This window comes from Hippocampus guttulatus, chromosome 17 (genome assembly GCF_054856545.1).
Source record: "Hippocampus guttulatus isolate MCC_2025c chromosome 17, RoL_Hgut_1.0, whole genome shotgun sequence".
Taxonomy (NCBI): domain Eukaryota; kingdom Metazoa; phylum Chordata; class Actinopteri; order Syngnathiformes; family Syngnathidae; genus Hippocampus; species Hippocampus guttulatus.
Window position 1 is genome coordinate 5,835,461 of NC_141277.1, and position 24,710 is coordinate 5,860,170.

At 44.9% G+C, this 24,710-nt stretch overlaps 2 protein-coding genes across 2 annotated transcripts; one reads left to right on the top strand and one right to left on the bottom strand.

Annotated features, from left to right (window-relative positions):
• The first annotated feature begins 70 nt into the window (after window positions 1–70).
• uhrf2 (ubiquitin like with PHD and ring finger domains 2) lies at window positions 71–20,692 on the top strand. Its single transcript, XM_086135213.1, has 16 exons — window positions 71–432; window positions 8,578–8,982; window positions 9,586–9,878; window positions 12,028–12,246; window positions 12,336–12,445; window positions 13,316–13,502; window positions 13,773–13,896; window positions 14,834–14,941; window positions 15,024–15,128; window positions 15,207–15,313; window positions 15,893–16,055; window positions 16,452–16,589; window positions 16,694–16,937; window positions 17,985–18,133; window positions 18,249–18,347; window positions 18,849–20,692. Exons 1-16 carry the CDS (start codon window positions 280–282, stop codon window positions 18,993–18,995), a joined length of 2,751 nt encoding a protein of 916 aa, XP_085991339.1. The 5' UTR covers window positions 71–279; the 3' UTR covers window positions 18,996–20,692.
• A 161-nt stretch (window positions 20,693–20,853) lies between these two features.
• On the bottom strand, window positions 20,854–23,644 carry oaz1b (ornithine decarboxylase antizyme 1b). The gene is given in 6 exon segments (XM_086135651.1): window positions 20,854–21,619; window positions 21,717–21,802; window positions 22,041–22,213; window positions 22,291–22,377; window positions 22,379–22,427; window positions 23,442–23,644. Coding segments are annotated over 6 exon segments (651 nt in total). The 5' UTR covers window positions 23,567–23,644; the 3' UTR covers window positions 20,854–21,488.
• Between the last annotated feature and the right edge of the window lie 1,066 nt (window positions 23,645–24,710).

The following is a 24,710-nucleotide window of genomic DNA, read 5'->3' on the forward strand; positions in this document are numbered from 1 at the left end:
CGGCTCCTTTAACAACAGAGCGGAAAGTCTCGCGGCCGAGATCTCGCGAGACTCACTTGGCGCCGCGACCTCATGTGAAACACCATCCGCACGAGCCACAGCACACACTAGTCCTCCGACCGACGTTTTTTTTGCCTCTGCGGCGAAAAAACCGCGATGGAGATTCGGATTGCGTTCGTCTGAACCACCGCGCCCCTTTTTAGGAATCCGACAATTCCTCCGCCTAACATCCAATCGCGCATTTTAGTCGAGACGTTTTTAAACAGGGGCGGCGCGACGATGTGGATTCAGGTCCGCACCATAGACGGGAAGGAGACCCGAACCGTGGACGATCTGTCCAGGCTGACCAAAATCGAAACCCTCCGCGTGAAAATTCGGGATATCTTCAACGTGAGCCCGCAGCAACAGCGCCTCTTCTACCGGGGCAAGCAGGTAGGCTACCCTGGTCACGCAACATTCGTCTTATTTTATGTATGTACTGTATGTCCATGCAGCGAAAAACTGGTGACACTCGGTGGCTTCCTGTTTTGATAGGAATTCGCCAATAGTTGTTGCGCAAGAAACCCCCCCTCCGCTCTCTGTTTTCAAAGAGTGGTCCTCACGGTCATGTCAAGTTGTTTTGGGAGTCCCCCTGCACACACAACATGCGCCGTGGACATGTTTGTTTACATTGACGCGGTACACTGGGAGAGAGCGGAAGGAGAGCACCCATCCACTTCACCAATGCTGCTTAGCACGTTAGCATCAATTAAGGTCATTACCTCATTATATCTATTTGATTAAAACCGAGGTGGCAAAAGTATTCATCCTCTGTACTATAAGTACCAGTACAGATGCTTGACTTTAAGTATTAGTACAGATACTTGAGTAAAACAAACTAAGGAACTGTGCCAACGTCTTTTTCAGTTCAAGAAAGTCCAGGTTCCAAACGCAGTATCAAGTACTCGGCCAACGTCTTTTTTCAGTTCAAGAACGTTCAATTTCCAAATGGAGTATCAAGTCCAGCTATCTTATTTGAAGGTATCCGGCATTATTGGAAGCTGCCGATACCAGCCACCGATACTTAACACGCACACACACAGACATATCGACCTATCTATCTGTCTATCTATACACACACACACACGCGCGCACACACAAAATATGACATCAAGCAAGTCGTCCTCTGCAGTTGCGCTAAACTGCAGCAGACTGACAAATCGACGAAATATGATCTGCGTCAGAAAGAAAGGTCTTTGTTCACAGTTTTTGGTCATTGTGTTCAATTAAATTGTATGTATCAATAGTACTTGAGGTATCAGTACTTGTTATCAGCGAATACTCAAAGAGTGAATACTCGTGCTGGTATTGGTTCGATTATACAGTGAATAGAAAGAGTCAACAACTACTCTCAACTGGCAGGTTTTTGTGAAAAACATAATCGTGCAATCTCTTGCTGACTTGTTAGTTTGGGCTGCTGGAGTGTTGATAAATAGAGTGGTGCCTTTGAAAAACTAGTTACATTTTTTTCTATGTCCACACTTGAAATATCAAAACACAGGAAAAGACGACTAAAAAATCAGAACTTTTTGCGGGCTTAATATGAGGCACGTGAAATTTTGGGAGGTGTGTGCTGACTCTTTTTCATAATCGTCTTCCCTGGAGATTTCAGAAAGTAACAGCCGACTTTACTTTGCCAGAGTAAGGAGTAGAAGGTACAGTTTTCAAATGCATGGCGTAAAAGTTGCGAGCAAAATTAACAATAAAGTACATATCGAGAAAACATATGTAGCGTTATGATAACAGATCCATAGAGTTCAAAATATTTTTGCCAAGATAAAGTTATAATATTAAGATAATAAAGTCAAAGTTTAATCAGAGCAGAGCGTTCTCTAATAGGGAGTGTCATTGGTTTTATTGGCACACATGCCCCCCGCCCCCACAACTTTATTTTTATTTGAATAAATGATCATTTATTGAAAATTATTTTATGGTCCCCCAAACGACGGCTTATAGTGCTTATAGGTTTGAGGAGCCGCGATGGTTCTGCCGCGGTTAAGTCATTCATTTCCTTACTTTACATATTTTTATTCCGTGTCAGGCAGAAAGTATTGCGGTGTGTATTCTGTGTTTACAACTTAACTGATTCGCCAAGGACATTTTTGATGACTTTGCCATCACTTTTGTTTTGACCAAAGACAATGGGCAAAAAAAAAAAAAAAAGTTTACTATGACGGGGTGCATCAGCTATTTTATGACAGTTCTTTAGATCTGTCAAGATTTTACAAGCGCACTATCAGGTGTCATAAAATGCACACTCATTGGTAACAACTTTACCTCTCAGTCGGATTTTATTTAGCGTCACATAGCTAAATAGGGTACAACGTGTTTTAGTTTAGTGCATAGTGGCTGGGGAGGTTTATCTACTTTAGTGCACAACGCCACAGGTCTAATAGGAAAGTGTTAATTCGAGGGCAAGAATTATATTTTGTCGTTTTCACATATGAAATATGGTATTGTGTAAAGACCCTGGAAAATAAAATGAGATTTGTTTCTAAATAGAAGTAGTCCTCAATTGCAGAGATACACCATGAAACTGTTTCTCACCATTTGCAGATTTTTTTGGAGGGGGGGCTTGGGGGGCACATGGCTAAAATGGCGCCCAGTGATGCACTTCGGTGTCGGGCATGAGTCCGCCCCTCCCCCGCTAACTTGAACGCCTTTGTTCGCATCAGTGGTTATCCGGTGCAAAAGGAAGTTACTTAGTTATTATTACCAGGCTCGGGCCTGTTAGCTCGCAAACTAGCTGGTGGGGTTGCCAGACAGGATCCATTTTCAGCGTCGCGTGCTTTCACGCATTCAGGAGGCCCCATGGCTACGGCGTTTGAAAGCGGCTTGATTCAGTGTCATCATTTGTCGCGATTTTTGAAGCCTCATTGTGTATGCTTGGTGATTTTAGAGGCATAATGATCGGGCAATTAATCAACAACTCATTAAATATCAAATGAATCAAATATTTTTCATCATCCATAAATTGTTTAATTGAAGATGTCAGCCTCTTAAAACAGTAAATATTCTCATACTATTATTATTATTATGTACATGTTATCCTGTTTGCTAGTGTGGTTTTCTTAAACGGGTAAAAGAGATGGTGTCAGTTTCGGATAGGGCCGCTCGGTTATGGAAGAAGAAAAAGAATCCCGATGATTTTGGTGATAATTGAAATCACGATTATTCACTCAGACATTTATTTTCAGGGTACAAGACAAGAAAATGTTTCAACGCCCAAGAAATATGAAGACACATCAAATTCTTTGAACCACTTTCATGATGTAAGCTCCTTTTGGAAAAAAAAGCAACATTTATCAAAAAAAATGAGTTTCTTTTTATGACCGCGTCGACGCAGGAAGTTTCTTACCGTGTTGTGTGGACCCTCGTTGTTTACATCCGAGTCCTACTTCCTGCAGTCACATGAATATCGCTAGAATAAGAATGTACTTTATGAAAGAATCTGACCAACGTACTACTTCCTGTTTTGAAATTGAGGCCCATTGAAGGAAATGGTGACTATGGCCGAAGGGTGATTCTCCCCTCTGTGCATCTTTGTGCAGTTTGTTGGCTCCCACAAAGATACGTTGGGAGTGTTACTGAAGAGAACATGGTGATAAGGAAGCGACTTGAAGTATTCCAAGTCCAGCACTCTGGGCTCCTCGAAGGCCTTCACATTTGATGAACTCAACTAATACGAAACACATGACTACAACTATTAGCTATGCATGAAATAATGATATACAGAGTTGTGGAACCCACTTATTTCGACACTCTAATCAATAAATAAAGCATACATACTGTATATTTAAAAAATAGTTGGTATCAGCCAATCATATTGAAGCCTTTTTGATTTGAAAATAGCATTCAACTCCATTGCTAAGTCAATTTGAATTGTATTAATTGTCTCGCCCTACTAGCGACACAAAAATCTGAAGGCCTGGGGGAGTACTCATAAATCAAGGCTATGCTAATTTTGTGTGTGTGCGTGTAATTTTTGTTATTCGCGGTAGGTTTTTGATCCCTAACCTCCACGAATAGCGAGGATTCCATTTATGTCGGAGCGAGAGCCCCGAAAACCGTGTAGATTTGATGTTGTAAAAAGACATGCGGTTGATTCGCGGTTTAATTATTAGCTGGGTTATGTCACAAAGCAGTTTGGGGGGGGTTTGCTGGCTATGCTGGCAACGGCGAGGACTGCGCTACGGCAAAATCCCGCATTTCCTCCTCAGTCTAGCTAGAAAATGAGCAGGGGAGGCTTGATTCGGGGATTTCCGAGCGCCGAGTAATGCATGGAATGAGCCAGCGACACCCAGTCCAACACGAGCTCGTGCCCTCCCGCGCACGGGAAAAGCGCTGTCTTAATTCCTTTTCAAAATGGCGTCTTGTTTACCCCCACCACCACAAGCACACACGCTTGCACACTCAACACACACACATACGTTCCAGCTCACTGCAGGCCCCCGCGAGGGTCTCGACGCCATCGCTGTTTGGGGTTTTATTTGCCGTGCTTACTTGTGTTTCACTTTGCGGCGTCTCGTGTGGCCATTTTTCACGACACGTACACGCACACACCTTCTGTTGTCCACGCGGCCTTGCTACCTCGTGCCCACGGTCGCTTCCACTTGGCCTTTCAGTTAAGGAGAAAAAAAAAACAAAAACGAAAGAAAGGTCGGCTTGTTTATTAAATGGTTCAACATGTTTCATGCGTTACCAGTTTGTGCCGTCTCCCGCCGTGAGTCGTTGCCTATTGTCGACTCGTCGGAAAACCTTAACACACAAATGCCGCGCGTACGCACGTGCGCGCACTGTTGCGGTGACCTAGTTAAGGCTTCAACTTTTTGATTATTGCACATGCGTGGAGGTTTTTCGATGGCTCCACTTTGGGCAGTTTTGACGCAGCCAAGCGTGTTTGTACTCGTGCGCTTCATGGACGGTCACCAGACAAAGAAAGGCTCTGGATCAGGAATCTTTGCACACGGTTCCCCCGTCTCCAACTGCAGTGCCACCTCTCATGTCGAAACGCAACGTTTTCCCTTCCGCCGGTTGACCTTCATTTAGAAGTAGTGCTGTCGTTGAAAACGTTGTTACAGCGCTTCGCTAATTCTGACAATTCTCCGACTTGAGCGTGAAGAATGTCCTCCACATTCCACCATCGACGATGAAGCTAACTGAGCAGTTAGCTTATTTTCCCAATGAATCCGAGTTAAGAAACGTTAAGATGTTACTGAAAACGTTGCTCGTATTGGTGATTATTTGTTGTTATTCAAGTGAATCTCTGTTTAAGAAGTGTCATTTCTATTTCCTGTATCCCGAACTGTTAAACCAGTCCTTCTGGGGTAAAAGGCCTTTAGCGTGATTTTAGCGGATGGCTGACACGCCCCACGGCCCGTGTCATTGTTTTTGGAAATGTGACCTATTTTGCTCAGCTCTTCGCCGAGACGCGCTGTGGGTGGAGGGCGAAGGCGAAAATCGTTTCGGATAGCTGCCAATGCTGTGGGGGGAAGCTCTGGTTTCACACCGTTTTATCCTGTCGGAAAAATAACACTGCAGCCCCTCTCCTCACTCGCTTCAACGTCTATTTAGCACGACCCGGCTGTGCTTCATCGGTCTTATTTTGCATATTTATTTATTTATTTACTTACTATTTAAATAGTTCCCAGCAGTGTTAATAAAAAAGTTTTCAAAATACAGAAAAGGTAAATTATTCTACACTTGATATTTTGTCACAGTTGTAAGACTATCAACGGATCTAGTGATGCTTTATTTTATTGTTATTATTATTATTATTATTATTACTATTTTGCTATTGAAGACTTCTGGAGACAGCCAAGCTCCAAACGAAACGGACAAATTTAACTTGTGGAGGCAGGACATCATGACCAAGCTGCTGAATTATTGTCAAGTTTCACACAGAAGTGTGATCATTGCTTGAAAGTGGCTGGTTTTTTTTTGGGGCTTTTTTTGCCGTCATCAGTGAGAAACACTGCATGAGCAGTTGTTTTGTAAATTAGCCCCACACAGAGTTTTTCCTGGCTCAAATTGAGGCAGAGGTGGTGCCATCCTGACCATGAGTATTCATTTTGCGGCTCCCTCCGCGCTTGGTCACCAGCAAGCAGGACAATGCGTGCTTACGTCTCCACACAAACAAGATGGTCACAACTGGGGGGTCATTTTTCGAAGAGGATTAAAGAGAATATATTTTACTGTCTGTCTTCGTGTTTTGTTGCACCATTTGTGTAAACATCTCTTGTTTGACGAGCGATAAAGCCGCAACATTGTTGCTAATTCCGTGAGCCCTTCTATGCCGTTTTCCATTGTGTGTCGGGACGAAGCTATCGGGCTTGGCACTCGATGAAACACACAAAAGTCTATTTTCCACAGTGTACATGTGCCTTTTGTGTTGTTATTTGAACGCTAAGCACCGTGTCCCCGTGTTTTATGTTATGTGTTGTGTTTATTATTTTACTTTATGTTAACTGTTTTGTTAAGTGCTTTGTTACAGCTGCCGCTGTTGTGAAAGCGCTATATAAATCAGCATGTATTGTATTGTATGTGGACACAGTATTGCGGCCTAATTATTATTTTTTAAATTAACTATTTACAGACAGGATCAGATAAAGGAAATGTGACACAAGTTCAAATTCGACAAGATTCGCCTCACATTGTTGCCCACAGCAGCAAGTGCTTTTTTTTCTTCTTCTGTTTGTTTTTTTGATGGCGAGGGGGTTTGTTTTTGATATTAGCCACAAGTCTTTTGCTTGTCTCTGTTTGAGCCTCTGTCTGATATTCGTCTTTGGTACCTGCAACAATGTGGAAAGCGCCGTTTGAAAGAATGCCGGCAGAAATAACTGAAGAGAAATTAGCCCTGCGGAGAGAAGGGCTTGTTTCATTCCACTGCACATTCACACACACACACACAGTTGCCTTGCTTTGGTTTGTTGCAAGCCTTTTTCCTCACGTGAAGTGTCTCCAGTCTGTCCATAGCGTCGTTCGGATCAGACATCCTCAAGTGGAACACTGCGTGACATTTCACTGAGTCATAAAACGAGGATACCAGAGGCAACGTGTGTTTATATTCTACTGCATTATTTATGACCGGGAATAGACTATACCCGTGCTCGGATCATGGTCATGTTATTGGTCCGGCACACGGGGAGAAATCTGGACGGATTCGCATCAAACGTCCCCTTTTCTGCGCGATGGGTCTCTTTGTGTTGTCGGCTGCTGAGTGGGTTATGATTGGGAAAAACTGGGGCTGTCACAGCGAGGGTGCCGTTTGCGCTGTGGTGGTAATAAAGTTGCCGGGGGGGGGGGGGGGGAATAGCGAGAGCTGCCGAGATGTGATTCGGTTTTAATGCGGCGCGTGCAATTCCGCTGCGTTTTTTTTCTTCTGAAAATCTAGCCTCATGTTTCCCAACGCGGTCACCCGGTGAAGGTTAAACAGGGACCTGAATGGAAGACTAAGGTTGGGTCAAGTGGCTGCACAGTTTTCACCGCTGCCTCTCGGTTCTACATTTTGCCAGACAATTAAAACTAGATGTGGTGGGGGGGGGGGGGTGTACCCTCCCACCCTCGCCCACACCCAACTCGCTACGCCTTCAAATAGTCTCTTCCTGGAGGCGCGGTGGCGGCCATGCTCGGCTCGGCGGCACACAATGAACCTGGAGATGAATGGCTGACGCCTGTAATGAGTCACGCTGGCTTATGGACGGGAGTAGATGGTCAATTTAGCGAACCGCGCTCTGAAAAGTCTGCAAAAATCGGCGGCGCGTTGATGGTACTTTTTGATTATTTACACATTCAGGTTCACGTGGATGAGGGATGTTGGGGGCAGGGGGGTAGGAGATCGGGCATGCTCCCGTTTGGTCGTCATGGCAACCCATCATTTCTTTCCCCTCATAAAATTTTCGCAAAAAATAGCACGGTTCCGCATCTTTTTACTTTCATTTAGCAAACACACATATGTTTGAAATCAGTATCGCTCGTAAGCAAGATGGACCGCCGGATGATTTTAGTGCTCGTTCAGCAACGTCCTTAAATGCCGCCCGTTTGCTTCTTGAAAGCTTCTTCTCTGTAAGCCCCAGAGAGCGGCGATCAAATGTAGCCGTGTACCTTCTTTGTCCTTGGCAGGCTGCTTGCCGTTTTGGTGTGACAGCGGTGGGTTGTTGTCTGCTTATGTTTTCAATTCCTTCGTTTTTGGCGATAAACTGCATCCATTTGGCTTTCGGATTGAAAGATGAATGAGACAAAAGTTCAGAACTTCAGCTTTTATTTCATGGCATGTAGATCAAGATGTGGAAAACCACTCAGGGCCCAGCATCTTTTGTTTGAAGGCACCCGCTTTTCAAGTGAGCAAAAGTATTGGGACGAGACTGATGGATGTTTCCAGTTGCTCCGGTGTTGCCTTTTTGATTGATCATTAACATTAGAAGCCTGCGTTTTCCACCATTTGCTTTTCTCTCTGGAAGTTTTGATTGGGTGGGCCTGACAGTAACCGTTAGTTCACGTTGTATCTCAGTCACCTCTTTTTGTGTTTTTTTTCACCAGATGGAAGATGGCCAGACGCTGTTTGACTACAACGTGGGTCTCAATGACATTGTCCAGCTGCTGATTCGCTCCCAAACAGACCCTCCGGACAGCCCCGTGACCAAGGACCCCCACAGTGTGGCGTGCACTTCGGCCCCTGCCGCGGCCTCCGCTGTCCCTCGAGCTGAAAGCCCCGACCGCCCAGCTCCCGTCTCCCCCGCCGCAATGGAAACTTCCACCGATAAAGACAATGACTGCAGCGCCGCGGCCGAGACTGCCAATGAGCCCAAGCCAGACCAAGCCGTTGCCCTCAATAACTCAGCCGGCACCAAAAATGGGTTCAAGCCCTCGAGTCCGACGCGCGACACCCAACTCCCTACATCCAGCAAGAACACACTGGTGGAGCCGGGAATTGGGAAATACAAAGTAAGTCTCGGACTGGCCCCTTTTATTCGGTTTGTAGGAATCGTACAGCCGTAAACCTTGTCAATGGGAAACCAACTGGGAATTATATAAAGGGTGTCCTTGATTTATGATTAGTGTCAGTCTCACTATGATGACTTAAAGCAAATTTAACCTACGCCTAAGACCGCAATAAAGTCATAATCATACTAAATATTTCTAGGAAAAACACTTCAAGGTCTTAAATGTAAAACCCCATGAAAAACGTCCTGTGCCGCATGACCACTGTGTGGAAAGACAGTAAATAATACATGTAGTTGGATATTGAAGTGTTCATAAAGACTAGCGCTTGACCAATTAGTTTTTAATGTATATGTAATTTTAATTATTATTTCTTTAATTTTACAGATGAATACATTCAATCAAAAACACTCCAGCCCCCCAAAATTTGCAACAGAAAAATTGTCGATTCTCCTCTGTTGTAAAGACAAAGAACTGTTAAACAGTCAAAATGTTCTGCCTGTAATTCATATTGTTTTTGTTGTAAATGTGAAGGGACCAAAACAAAAGCACGGAAAACATTTGTTTTTGTGACCGGCCTAATGGCACCCCCTTTCCCCCCTCCAGATTAACGAGCTAGTAGACTGCAGGGATGTGAGCGTGGGCGCCTGGTTTGAGGCCTGCGTGGAGAACGTGAGCCGCGCCCCCAAAGGACCCGTTAAAAACAAGGTGGGGCGACCCCCGAAAAGGACTAACGGAAAGCTGGAGAGCGAGCAGGGCCAGCAGCCCCTCGGCCCGGGCCAAAGCACGGACAATGTCAGGAATAACGTCAATGCGTTAAACTCGGAGAGCAACGGCGCATCCACATCGCAGACGGACTCCACCGACGAGGATGTCGTCTATCACATTAAATATGAAGAGTAAGTGTTGTTTCGTCGTGCTGGGAAATACTGGCTGATGGTCTTTATTTACTCAACCGCAGATGGGATAGGTGTCTATTAGAAGGGATGCCTTTCATCTTTTTTTAACATCTGTATTTTGGGGGAAAAATGATGTGAAACTGTTGTTTAAAAAAAAAAAAAAAGATCAGCTACTAGAAATGGCAAAGCATCATGCTGACCTGGTGGTAAGTTCTAAGATCAGCTCTGGTCGTCCTGTGTGGAGTTAGCATGTTTTCCCTCTCGCGCATTGGTTTTCTTTGGGTACTCCAGCGTCCTCCCGCATACTAAAAACATGCATGTTGGGTTAATTGAAGACTGGCATTTAGGGATGTAACATAATTAATTCTCTTGACAAGAGTCAGCTAAAATTTATCAACCCACCTTTTTTTAAAATTCTCTTGCCCAAATTCAATATTCATTGTTCTTCAGTTTTATTGACTGGAACTGTGGCGTAAACCAATTATTTGAAGAAGGTGTTTATTTTTTTTCTTACCATTTATTAAACGGTGGGCCGTTATTTGAGAAAACGAAACGCAAGCTACCGGATCGGAAGTGTCGTTCCTGTACCTGCTCGTGAGATAATGAGCTTGTGTGCCTTCCTCTGTGGCATACAGTATGTCATACAAGAAATCGGGAAATCGGGTTGCCGCCGATTTGTAGAACGCAAGCGCACGGCGATAAAAATGCACGCGTGCATCAGCAATGGCGACCCACAAATTGGACTCGTATCTGGCGCGTACCCCTCTCTCTTTTTTTTTTTTCCTGTCAAATTAATTCTGCAAGCTGGCGTTTCCATGGTTACCCCCGCATTCTCGGGAGCATTACTTTTTTCCGCCGCTCCTCCGTCTTTTGTCTGTAATTGCTACGAACGCGTCGCCGTTCAGACATGGCCGCCTTGGCACGGCTGACGCCGCGGGTATTTTTGTGAGCGTTTCCAATTTGCGCTTTTGGTTGTCGACGTTATTTGAATCTATGTATAATGCGCTTGTTCCATTTTCAATAGGCAATCGAAAATCCCCAAATTTAAAAAGTGACTAATCGTGGATCATTTGTTCTCTCCATTTTCAGCAGTTTTTTTTTCTTTTTTGCGATTTTAATCGAAAAAATGAAAATATGACAGGGGCAGTCCAGTGCTGCAGAGTTCACTTTTTTTTTTCGCCCAATGCCTTTTGCCCGATGTATCTGATTGGGTGAGAGACCGAGGAAGGACGAGAACAAGGACAACAAAGGTCCGGGTTAGTATTAAACCGCAGCGATGTGTCATCATCTGCGCCCAGCTGCAAAGCGAACCCCGACCCATTTCATGTGCTGACAGTACCTCCTGCCTTCCGTCGGCCTCCCATAAAAAAAAAAAATCTTCTGCGTTTTTAAAAAAAAATGTTGTCATCTTCTCGAAAGCGAAAGAGTGGGCAATTTTTTTTTCCTTCCCTTGTGCTTGATTTCCCACTCCCACATACACATACATTCTCCTCCGTCAACACCTGCTTGGACACATGGTCTTGAAAATAGAAGAGCAGCTGCACAAGATGAGCCGCCGTGTTTTTTTTTTTTTATTTATTTTTTTTTTTTTTTAACAGGATGCGATTTCTACGGAATGTAATTTATCTCGTGAAGCATTGATATGCAGGGAAAACCCAATCGCAGTGTGCTTTTGGGGGATTTGTTTCGCTGGAGATGCACAACATTCAACAGTAATTGTGCCCAATAAATATTTTGTTTACCATAACTCATCTGTCAACTGAAATCGAACAGTTTAACGCCATCACCGGTTGCATTTGGCAAGTTTTATCGAGTCGGGGTGAAAAGGGGTTTTCCCCCAGTTTGTCTGTGAAATTCAAGCTTCTACATAAAATTATACAAAAAAAAAAACCCCTCTAAATAACTGAACAGCCGTCATTTGATGGCAACGTCGCTTTGCATTTGGGATCAGTACAGCTTCTGAGTTGAGGATAAGGATTAGACTGCGAATTTCGGCTTGTCACGTTAATTATGAGGGAGAGAAATGGCAACGGGGCATCTTGATCATAACGTGACACAAAAAGTCTCAAGGACTCATGTGCGAATTTAACGTGAAGCCGACTACGTTGGTTTGAAGCAACGCTGACCTGGCCTTCTCGTCTTATGCCAGCTACCCCGAAAATGGTTTGGTGGAGATGCGAGCGGTAGATGTGCGGCCACGTGCCCGGACCCTGCTGCGCTGGGACCAGCTCATGGTGGGCATGCACGTGTTTGTCAACTACAACATGGAAACGCCAGAGGAGAGGGGCTTCTGGTTCGACGCGGAAATTCAGACCCTCAATCAGGCCTCCCGCACCAACAAGGAGCTCAGAGTCAAGATTCTCCTGGGGTGAGACTCTTGAAAGATCACCCCTTCTTCAGCTCTTTCACCCTATATGCTAATCTTCTCATTGTTTTGTGTGTCGTACCCGCCTCCAGGGGTCCCGGTGACGTGATCGGGGATTGTAAAGTTCACTTTTTGGATGAAATCTACCAGGTGGAGAAACCAGGAGCTCCGGCGCTGTCGGCTGCAGATGGACAATTTAAAAGTGCGCAGCGTAAAGCCACACTGACAACAGAAAATCAAGTCTCAGTTAGCATCATTATAGTTGTTAAAGAAGAGCAATATGACATCCACGATGGGCATTTGAACTGATCAAATGGTACCGAGTTCAGGATATATCGGGAGGGACAAATGTCTCAACTTCCTTGATCAACACAAGTGGAAATGTATCGGTTTTATACTATTTTTACGGCGCGAGCGCTCTTGGAATCGCTATGTGTATCTGTGCTGCCTTTTGGTGCCCCCTAAAAAGTTAGTAAAAAATTGTTGCAGACACCCAGTTTCACTATTCAACACGAAAATGGGCGCATGGGCATGTAAATTATCAGAAGCCCCACGAAAACATGCCAATGATCCATGCCTGAAATTAAATGGGAAGTTTAAGTAGTCAAAAAGGCTACTTAAAAATTTTTTAAGTAGCCTTTTTGAGTGAATTTTCAGGGCTCAAAGACGTAAAAGTTTGACTAGCATTTTAAGGATTCTGAGAAAGACAAACATAGCCCCCCAATACCAATTTCACTGCTCAAAATGGGATGGACACGTTCATCATAAAAGGCAGCACAAAAAAAGTCTCAAGTCGGCCATTTTGTTTTGAAGAAGCCATTTTGGAAAATCCGCCTAACTGAGCCCTAAATAGAAGCAAATATCCTTAGTGATGCTAAGTTACTGAAAATCTCAAGTATCTGCCATGAAAAGGGATCTAGTAGGCCGTTCATCACTGCTTGCATCTTTGATTTTATAGTCATTTCAGATTCACTGGGGTCCAAAATGAGATGAAGCTAGCTGCCTCGAAATATTGGAAAAACCCTGCTAACAAATAAGACTCCATTTTTGGTGTCCTCCTTGTCGGTTTTAGGGAAGAGCGGGCCGGAATGCAAACACTGTAAGGCCGACCCGGACGCCGAGTGCCGCTTCTGCTCGTGCTGTGTGTGCGGCGGCAAGCAGGACGCTCACATGCAGCTGCTCTGCGACGAGTGCAACATGGCCTTTCACATCTACTGCCTCAACCCGCCGTTGGCCACCATCCCGGACGATGAGGACTGGTGAGATGCTGCCGCCCAGCCGTCTTGTCGTCTGCGGGTTACAGCGGGTTTAAATATGTCCTTGATGGACGTGTGTCAAAATAAAAGGGAAAAAAAGGGCTTATTCCGTGAGCTAATCCCGCGTGTCTTGACTGCCAAATCAGCGCGTGGGTTTGCTGTTGCAAAGGCAGGAAGAGCCCACCCGCTATGTTTCTATTTATAGCTCTCCCTGTTTTGTAACTGCTACAAGCTGACATCGGCGCATAACCTCTTCCCATGTGTTGCCGCCAGGTACTGTCCCACCTGTAAAAATGACACCAGCGAAGTGGTCAAGGCCGGGGAAAAGCTCAAAGCTAGCAAAAAGAGGGCCAAAATGCCATCGGCCACCACCGAGAGTCAACGGGATTGGGGCAAGGTGAGTGTAAAAATCCACAATAAGTCAAATTGAAGATGGGAGCAGAGGCGAAGGGGCTCTTGCGCCCTTTTTGTCACAGCAAGTCTTTGAAATGATCCGCAAAATATGAGCAGGCTCCACCCGCAGTAAATGGCGAAGGGAGAAAAAAAAGCTCGGCAATGTAGCGCCGCCTATCTGTCTAGGATTCCTGCCTCTAATTGGGAGGTATTTGGACAAATCCCCGAGTAGGCGGCTTTAAACCAAAACGGCTCTCTTTCTGTTCACTTTTGGGCCCGAGTCGTGAAGACTTTTTCGTGCATTCTTTTGTGATAGACACGTCTATCCAATTGGATTGGTGTCAAGGGGCAAATTTTCTTCTCAATGGGTTTGCGGGGGACCCATAAAACATATTTACTTTATTATTTATGTACTTTATATAAATAATAATGTCAAGGGCTGTCAAACAGCGGCTCGCTGATCTCTTATTTTCCGCCATTTTTTTTTTTAACCTTCTTTGGTTACGAGAACAATGCCGCTGAGCGTGACCGAGACACTTTCCTGGACTTGTCATGGGAAAAATACCTCGTTTCTTCTGTGGAACATTCCCTGTCTGTGGGCTAATTTAAAACAGTTCGTCTTGTGTGTCTTATGTTGGCGCATTTAACAGCCATGATATCACAGCCAGCGTTGTCCTAAATTGTAGCTTCTTTTAGATACAAAAAAACAACAACACTTTTATTAGCATTACGCCGTACGCGTTACGCTTTGAAGAAAGCACCCCCCCCCCCCCCCCCCACACACACACACACACAATGTAAAACTGTTCGCAGCTGGTTTAATAAAAGTTGTCGGACATTCTTCTGTCAAAATATTCACTTGGTTTTTCACAAGTGGTTTTATCTAGCTTTTTTTTTATAACTGCTTGTGTGTCGATGTGATCTTTTGATGTTCTTTTCAGGGCATGGCCTGTGTGGGACGTACCAAGGAGTGCACGATTGTTCCCTCCAACCACTATGGACCCATTCCCGGCGTTCCTGTGGGAACCACATGGAAATTCCGAGTCCAGGTTGGCTGCCATCTTGTTGCAAGGTGCAAACCGCGGACGACGCTTTTAATTTTCCCTGCCGCTCTTATTTTTGCACCCTCAGGTGAGCGAGGCGGGAGTTCACAGGCCGCACGTCGGCGGCATCCACGGTCGCAGTAACGACGGCTCCTACTCGCTGGTGCTGGCTGGCGGCTTTGAGGATGAAGTGGTGGGTCACGTGTTATTTAGTGCTGGATTTCTTCTGGTTGACTTTCTTGTGTAATACTATATACGTGACTTTGTTTAGGACCGGGGGGATGAGTTCACATACACAGGAAGCGGAGGCCGAGACCTCTCTGGAAACAAACGAATTGGAGAGCACTCGTTTGACCAGACGTTGACCCACATGAACCGGTAAAGTTTTTATTTTGCTTATTATTATTATTATAACGGATGGCCCGGTGACCCAGTGGTTAGCGCGTTGACCTCACAGTGCAGAGGTACCGGGTTCAATTCCAGCTCCGGCTTCCCTGTGTGGAGTTTGCATGTTCTCCCCGGGCCCGCGTGGGTTTTCTCCGGGTACTCCGGTTTCCTCCCACATTCCAAAAACATGCATTGCGGGCTGATTGAACACTCTAAATTGTCCCTAGGTGTGAGTGTGAGCGCTGATGGCTGTACGTCTCTGTGTGCCCTGAGATTGGCTGGCAACCGGTTCAAGGTGTCCCCCCGCCTAATGCCCGAAGACAGCTGGGATAGGCTCCAGCACCCCCCGCGAGCCTTGTGAGGATAAGCGAATCGGAAAATAGATGGATTTCCATTATAAGAGTCCAGCACTTTACTCAATGCAGCTCTGCTTACCTTTGAGTTTTTATTGAGTGTTTCATGCTGACCTCCGCCCATTGCTTGAAAGGTTCTCCGGATCGTCGCACCTTTCCGTCAAGTCCATTTCCCATACTGTAACAACTATACATGATAGATTTGGTGTACTTGCAGAGCCTTGGCGCTCAACTGTGACGCCCCACTAAATGACAAAGATGGAGCCGAGTCCCGGAACTGGCGGGCCGGGAAGCCGGTGAGAGTGGTGCGCAGTTCTAAAGGCCGCCGCATCAGCAAATACGCCCCCGAGGAAGGAAACCGCTACGACGGCATCTACAAGGTGAAGGAAGTGAAGGGCTCTGTTGTGTCCGGTGTTCACTTTCACAGCAAGTTTGGAGTTTACTTTCACTCATATTTGTTTGGTTACCCAGGGATAAAATGCTCATGCGGAAAACACTCCACTAACAACCCGGGCTAAACTTAACTCCTCCCTGATATAAGAAAACCTAAGTCAAGAGGTGTCATTTCAACAGACTGTACTTCCTTGACACAATTACTACTTTCCTATTAGCCATCCCTTTGTTGCGATACTCATAAAGAGCACAAAAACATAAAAAGGTAAATATTTCGGCATATGGCTGAGGATAGATTCCTCTGAGAAAAAAAATGATTGGTCGATGTCGTGAGCACTGTTTTTACAGATCGTGCGTTTAAATGCTGTTGCCTTTTGTTGCAGGTGGTGAAATATTGGCCAGAGATCGGCAAGTGCGGCTACTTGGTGTGGAGGTACCTGCTGAGACGGGACGATCAGGAACCAGCACCATGGACACCTGAAGGACTGGACAGGATCAAGAAATTGGGACTATTGATCCAGGTGAGACAGCATGAAATGATTGTTTCCTTCACGTTGTCCCCACCCCCACCCCCACCCCACATTACTTCCCACCACTGGCCGTGTGTGGGTTTATGTCCGTGCAGTACCCACCAGGCTACCAGGCAGTCATGGCGAACAAGACAAAGAAGGAGGCCATCGCCCGACCCGGTCGCGGCGGTCGGAGTAAGCACCACTCCGGGAGGGGACGGGGGAGGGGCCGGCCACGGAAGCAGCTCAAAATAGAGGAAGAGGAGGACGAAGAATACGAGCACCTGATGGCCGCCGTGGAGGAGGAAGAGGAGGAAAGGCCGCAGAGTAACGGCGATCAGAAAACCAGCAAGGACTCTGGTAGGTGGTGATTGTTTGCTTGTTTGTGGAAAGTTTTATTTTGTTGTCCCAAAAAATTTTTTTCATTTAAATTTCTTAATTTTTTTTAATTTACCGAACTGTAGAATGGGTCAGGCAGGTGTAGAGACTCATTCATTGGGAAGGCGGTTAAAATGATGCTGTTTGGGTTATCATCACTTTCAATAGTGTCTATGAACTATTATTGCTTCATCGCGTTTTTCCTAATTAAATAGAAAAAGAGGCATTTGAAGGAGGCATTTAATTTAATTTTATGGGATGTTGCACGCTCACAAAGACTCTCTGAGGCCATTTTTGGGAGGAAATGCGGTAGTAAGGTGTGCATTAATGAAAAGACAAAGAAAAGGGATTTCCCTGTGGAACCAAAGGCTGCTGTTTATTTGTCTTTACACCTCCACAGAGACGAACACGGGGAATTTGTGCTAATGTGACAGGCGACCGGATTCAGACGAATGGCATTTTCCAGAGGGGTAAAAGGAAGCATCTCGTTGAGGGAGGTGTTTATTTTTTTTAAAGTTGATGTCGTACACAGCAACAATGTATTAAGAGACATTATTTCAGGAAATATTAATTATTGGGCATGAATTGGAATGTATCTATTTGAGAAAGGGGTTTATCGTTGCACAGAACAGAGTAACTTTGATGCCACGGCTTGAGGAAATCCAGTCATTAGGCATGAATTACCGAAACGAACGACAGAGTTACGGAGTCACTGAGGGGAACAGGAAAGCGTTTATATGAGGGAGGTGTTTATTTGTCTCTGCAAACCCGCAGTCTTTTTGAGACCATTATTGGAGAAAATACACTCGTTATATGTGGATCACTTCCGCCCTCTGCTGGCGTGACAGGAGAACAGACAGAAACTGCATTGGATGTGTTCATTTGAATGATTGGGTAAACAGGTGGTGTGGGTTTTTCTGAAGTTGTTACCCCCATAGAGTCTCTATCGGGGTATTGCTTGAACAATTCCTCCTGAGGCAAATAATAATAATAACAATCGTTTGTGTGTGTATTGTTTAATATTCCCAGATTCGTCACCGGCATCCGAGCCTCCCTCCAAGCGCCCGAAGGTGGAGGAGGCGTTCGTGCTGTCGGAGCAGCAGCGGCAGTTAATCGGAGAGGACGCGGCCAACAAGAAGCTGTGGGATGAGGCCCTGGGACACCTCGCAGAGGGACCAGTATGTTCTGTATCGCTCATAATGGAATATGCAAATACAATGTGGGATGTTATCTGCACTCCCCTCCAACCCCTTAAAAAAAAATGAAACGTACATTTTCTTTTGTGCTTTGGAGAACTTCCTGCGTAAGATGGAGCAGATCTTCATGTGCGTTTGCTGCCAGGAGTTGGCCTTCCAGCCCATCACCACCGTCTGCTCGCACAACGTGTGCAAGGTAAAACGAATTTTCCATCCATCCATCCATTTTCCGAACCGCTTAATCCTCACCAGGGTCGCGGGGGGTGCTGGAGCCTATCCCAGCCGTCTTCGGGCAGTAGGCGGGGGACACCCTGAATTGGTTGCCAGCCAATCGCAGGGCACACAGAGACAAACAACCATCCACGCTCACATTCACACCTAGGGACAATTTTTAGAGAGTTCAATCAGCCTGCCATGCATGTTTTTGGAATGTGGGAGGAAACCGGAGTACCCGGAGAAAACCCACGCAGGCCCGGGGAGAACATGCAAACTCCACACAGGGAGGCCGGAGCTGGAATTGAACCCTGTACCTCTGCACTGTGAAGCCGACGTGCTAACCACTGGACTACCGGGCCGCCAAAACGAATTTTATTTTATTTATTTTTTTTTGGGGGGGGGGGGGTTCTCAGCAATATTACAATAATCCTATTTTTAAACAAATGAGTATAAAGGGACTACTTTTTCTCTGCGTGCTTAGACGTGCCTCCAGCGCTCGTTCCGGGCAGAGGTGTACACCTGTCCCGCCTGCCGCCACGACCTGGGCAAGGACTACGTCATGACGCAAAACAAGACTCTACAGCTTCTACTGGACCAGTTCTTTCCTGGCTACACGAAGGGCCGATGAGAGCCACGACGCTCCAAACAGGAAGGCGCACACACACGTACACACAAACGCGCGCACACACACACACACACACACACACACACACACACACACACACACACATACTGTTGAAAGCTCCACTTTAAGGGATGCATTGCACTTCCCCAATGGGCACATGTATAGTGCATCACAGCCATTTCATGTATACAATCAGTGAGCACACAAAGCACCTCAGTAGCTTCCGACCTCATCCGTTTTCTCCGCAAACCTCACCAGCCTGAGATTTCACACCAAGGACTTGAACGCACGTACTCACGAGCCCGCCACACGCACACAGACTCACACACACACACACTTCGATACTCTGCAACAGGGGTCACCAAACAGTTTGCTACACACTTCCAATTACCTTTCATGTTGGTATTGTTTTTGCCCGGCTGATTTAATCAGCCAATATTCGCTATTTGAAAAGACTAAAATAAAAATAGCCCCCTCCCCCCTGTACAACATTCCTGGGAAATCACAATTCTCCCATCACAGGTGAGCCCCTGTCCTGCAACTATAGTACTATAGGACTCGACTGCAGAGAGCACACAAAATTGGCTTGAGGGAGGCGTATCGTCAAACGGAGGCCACCGTTTGACGAAATTTGGTATGTCATATATCTGCCAACCTGCATTTATTTGTACCATCCACGCACTTTGATGATGATTAACATCTTTGATGTTGCTCCACTCCCACCCCCATTTGGCGTGTCTTTGAGGACACAGTTAAACATTCCGGGACCATGTCATTATAGTCTCATTCGATGTGTTGTTGAAACCCATTTTGAAGAATGCGTCCCATTTCACAAGTCTCGATATGCCCCATTCGAAGTGTCTTTGAACATACCGTCATTTGACAGCGATTTGATCAGGCACCCCGTTTTGAATTGTCTTTCATGATACAACAAGTTTTTGGTGTGTTTGATGTTACACCCGATGTGACACACTTAATGCTACATCCACTTGACACATCTTAGATAATGTGGCCCTTTGATGCAGCTTTGTCACATCCAATTGATGTCTTTGAAGGGTGTCTGACACCCCCTCCCACTTTGGCACATCTTATACACCCCCTCCCCCATCCCTGTTGTGGTGCATTCAAATGTTGACGGTTGGCAGGATTTCAAATTCTCACCTCCTTTATGGTCACGTGACACGTTTTCCTGTCAAGCGACATTTCCCTGGTGGGCTTGTCGTGTTTGTTCTGATGTCGTCCTCGCTTCTATTCAATCATTCAGGTTTATTTGTTGTTGTTGTTGTTGTTGTTGTTTCATAACATGCAATTATAAATGGTCTTTTCAAGGCGAACTGTGATGTGCATTAATGATTTTTGTTTGTGGCTAACTAAATAGCGCTCCTTCCTGCAGTGACTTCCTTCTGTACGTGAACCTACAGTGCTAAAAACCCTTTTTAGACGTCTTGTGGACGCTTGGCTTCAGTGCTGTGTTGTTTTACTTTTACTTAAAAATCATTCTTGCACCCCACTGAAGAATTTAAGAGTCACATTTCATTTCTCTAAGACTTCAAATCTGTCCAATTTCCCATATAGGTTTTGAGTTACTTCCCTATCATTTCTTTTTGCCGAGCGCATTCGCCAGTCTGTTGAGTTCCACTGCATCATGTTTTATACATGTCATAATACTTAATATGTACCTATTAAATATTTGGATTCAAGACCACAAGCTTTTTTCTTTGTGTACGTGGAGTACTAATAGCATTTAGCACATCAAAGTCCAAATTAAACATTTTTGCGTACCAGATTATAAATGTTCCAACAATATTTGTTGTTAGGCGAAGAGGTCTTAAAAGCCTTGATTTCAAATGAACCATCGGGGTAGATTTTGGGGTTGTTTTATTATAAGCACAATAGGTACAGGAGCACAACATGCCAGTTGAACATCATGAAACAAAACGGAATGCAGATGCAGTCAGTCCAATCACAACATCACAGCTTTTCTTCCCTCATGAATCAACCCAGAAAACAGAACATGAAAACAATTGCGATTTAAAGGTGATAATGAAGCAAAAAAACAAAACAAAAAACCTTTGGATATTTCCCCTTCTTGTCTAATTTACATGTTCAAAATGACTTCACTAAAATGGTGTGGCTATTTAAAGTACCAATAAATGGGGTTGTTAACATAAGTGGATGTTAGTGAATGCTACACAGTGGTCCCCCTGAAAAATAAGATTCAAACACGGCAGCCATTTTGTCGCCGCAGTACCAGAATGTGAGTAAAGAAAAGAAATAAAATACTTTTGTGTGTTGTACATTCAAACAATAGAACGACTCAATGGGTAAACAAAGCAGAGCTACATATGCACAGCTAACACTAAACAAGCCAAAAGTCAAACGTCCTTCCCTATTACCCAAACTTGATGCTCATGGGGGAACACAACCAAGAGATCAACAAACACAAAACAGGGGAACGAAAGGGGGGGTGGAAGGTTTCGGGAAAGGGGCTGGGTTTTACTCCTCGTCGGAAGAGTCCCTATCGAAATTGTAGGCCATGAAGAGAACGTCTGGTCGAGGCGGGACGAGGGCGTGGCCCGGTTTCACGATCTCGAAGCCCAGGAAACTGAATGTACGCACCAGCTTGGCTACAGAAAAAAAAAAGGCACATCATTGGTACATGCATCTATGTTCAATATGTCAGTTCAGCGTTAAGGTGCTCCGAGGCCTGGTGTGTATACATACCGCGATCATCCCGGTTCTTATAGAAGCAGACAAAGACGCCGACCACTTTCAGATGTTCTTCAGCGTATTCCAACAGAGACGCTAAGCTGCAAACAAAAAAAAAAAGCCCTCTAGAAAATACAATTAGCATTAAACCAGTAAACATTGTATGTAGCCATTTTTTGGGCAGGTAACTTGTGGCAAGAGTTGGTAAATTACAATTGTATTTTTACAATGTGATTGGCTGGCAACCAATCGAGCATGTACCCCGCTTTTTTTGCCAAACCTGAGCCGCCATCGGCTCCAGTTCGCACATGCGCCAGTAAAGGTCACCGTAAGGCTCACCTCTCCTTGCTACCTTCGGGCAGCGGCTCGAGAGGGATCTCCACAAAGAGAGCGCTGCTGCTCACGACAGCGTCCCATTGAACCGCCTTGCTGACCGTGAGATGACTTTGGAAGTGGAGTATCCCGGGGCGACCGCTGCCCGCTGGCTCCTCACTAACGGTCAACTTCAGGTCCTGGCGGGAAGATGAGGGGGCAAAATTAAATCCTTCGTCATCTTTGATCGGACGGGCAGGAGGGCTGCTGGACTTACTGAGTGGAGCAACCGAGCTGCAGGAGCGTGATCCCGTGTGCCATTCCCTCGCCCACCTGGGATCTTCAGGGGTGGGAGAGGGGCATCAGGAGCACCACAGAGGCCCTGGGCCGCGGGTACTACAGTGCATGGACAGACTGCAAAGCGGGCACAGAAAAAGCAGTGTTAGCAATGGAACGAAAATAGAAAACTTGTTTGAATTTGCGTTTATTGTCTGTATTGTAAAGTTTGGGCCTCCGTTTTGTATTGCACCCCAGGTTATTAGATTTGCACTCAATGTCAAAAATGGTTTAGATGTTGTCATAAAAAAATAATAATAATAATCAGATAAGGCCCCGTTAAAAAAAACAAGAAAACGAGGTGGAAACCTGTCGCTGGGTTGTCTTTGCTCTTTTGGTGGCTTGCTTGCTGCCATATTCAACGTTATGCAACATGGCTAGGCTAAATATTTCCTTATTCCGACGATTGACGCCCATACGCACGGGTGACGTCGAGTTTACGCTGGTTGGGGCCCCCCCGGAGACGTCATTACGTAATGTGACGTCGCTCGAAGCGCAGCCGTCTATTACATAACGGCCTCAACCTGCCACAAGTCACGAGACCGACATAGGGCGGAAAAATATTGTTCAGACATGATAACATACCCGATGCCTTTTAGAAGCTTTGAAACGTATTATCTAGACTTCAATCAACACTGCTAGTTCGTTGTCAGCAGTGTTACAAGCACAACAGTATTGCATGCATGGTGACGCACTTATGCTAAACGAGGAAGTGGGTTTAGGCGTACGTATCAATCGCAGGATAATGGTGAAATGTTTACCGGAATGTCATCAAACTAAGCATTGAAGCGAAGTTTCATTACTACGACGACGTTAGTGCACTGATTAGCCTTAACTGCTCGACTCAGATGCTAACTGGCCGACTAGCATGAACGGTTAGCGTAAATAGTCGTAGCGAGCCAACGAGCGATAGGCAACAAACAGCAATTTAACGTATCACTTTCGTAACTCAGTGTGAATTTATGTTTGAAGAGCCTAAGAGGTGCGGTATTCCGTATTATGAATAAACATTTAATTTCACTTGAGCGGATTGTCGTCACCCCTCCCCCACACGTCGATTAGCACCGTTAGCTCTCTTGCTTGCTTACTTACTTTGCAATCATGTCACAAATACCGCTACTCAAATCCGCCATGGTAGTAAGAGGCTGTTGTTTTCCTTCCTTTTCGCGAGCAAAGCAATGACTGTTTAGGATCCGCTGGAGGTTGGATTTTACCATCCGGCCTCGGGTAGAGACACGACGGGCCGACAGATGATCTCTTCCCCGCTATGCCCTGGTGATGAGTGACGGACCAAAGTTGAAGGTAGTTTGTTTGAGTGACGAAGTCAAGGTAAACGGTGAATGTTAACACACTTCCGTTTGAATCATCGCGACATCAAAAGAAAGTGATGTCGACTGGTTCATACGGGTGAAAAGTACACATAGATCACCACCTAAATCTAATATAAAATATTTAACTTTGCTGCGTCAATTAACATGCTTGTTGTGACAACATTTTTATGCAATCTCACTGAAAACAGAATTTTATTTTTCAAATAAAAGCGGAAACAGATGACGTAATTTCGTTGTACGTTACGCCTCTGATGACGAAAACGTCAAATGCTAGTGATGCTAATATGTGCGTGGGCAGGTTCTCTCATGACTCTGATCAAGAACAGCTTATCGACAGACAAAAGGTCACAATCCCAATCGTCATAAATATGTTTTGTTTGTGACAAAGTCCTACCACATAACACTTTAATATACTCTACTTGCCAAACAAAATGCTAGCTAGGCTACGTGTAATGGAAAAGTACTGGGGTCATAAAACAAAAACAGAAGATGGGTGCTATCCTCCATCCAATGTATGGAAATCATTTCTGTTGTCAGCAGTATAAGCATTAAATATAACAATTTCCTCTCCAGGGACTTTACAGTTGTCTTAGTAACAACAATTGATGATGAAAAGATTTGTTTGTGGTATTCATAAACATTTACAGAAGTTGATATGCTGGTTGAGTGAACATCTTTGATTGTTGGGAGTTTCATTGATTATCTAACTTATTATTATTTTTATTTTAAGTTTCAATATTAAGCAGACCTATTATGCATACGAATACATAATGTTTCATGGTCTGTACAGGTTGTGGGGTAATTTATTGACTTTTTGTATTCAGTAATTTGAACAAAACCTGAACTGTACATATCGCTCTAGCTCGCCTGTTTGCACAGAAGATGGATACCCATCAGTGATGTCACATTTAAATAATATAACTAGTTCCCCTGTTCTTAAAAAAAAGTAAATCTGTTAAACAAATGAATATAGTATTTTTCACGTGATGTATATCCTTATTTCACCACTATTCACATTTAAACTACCATT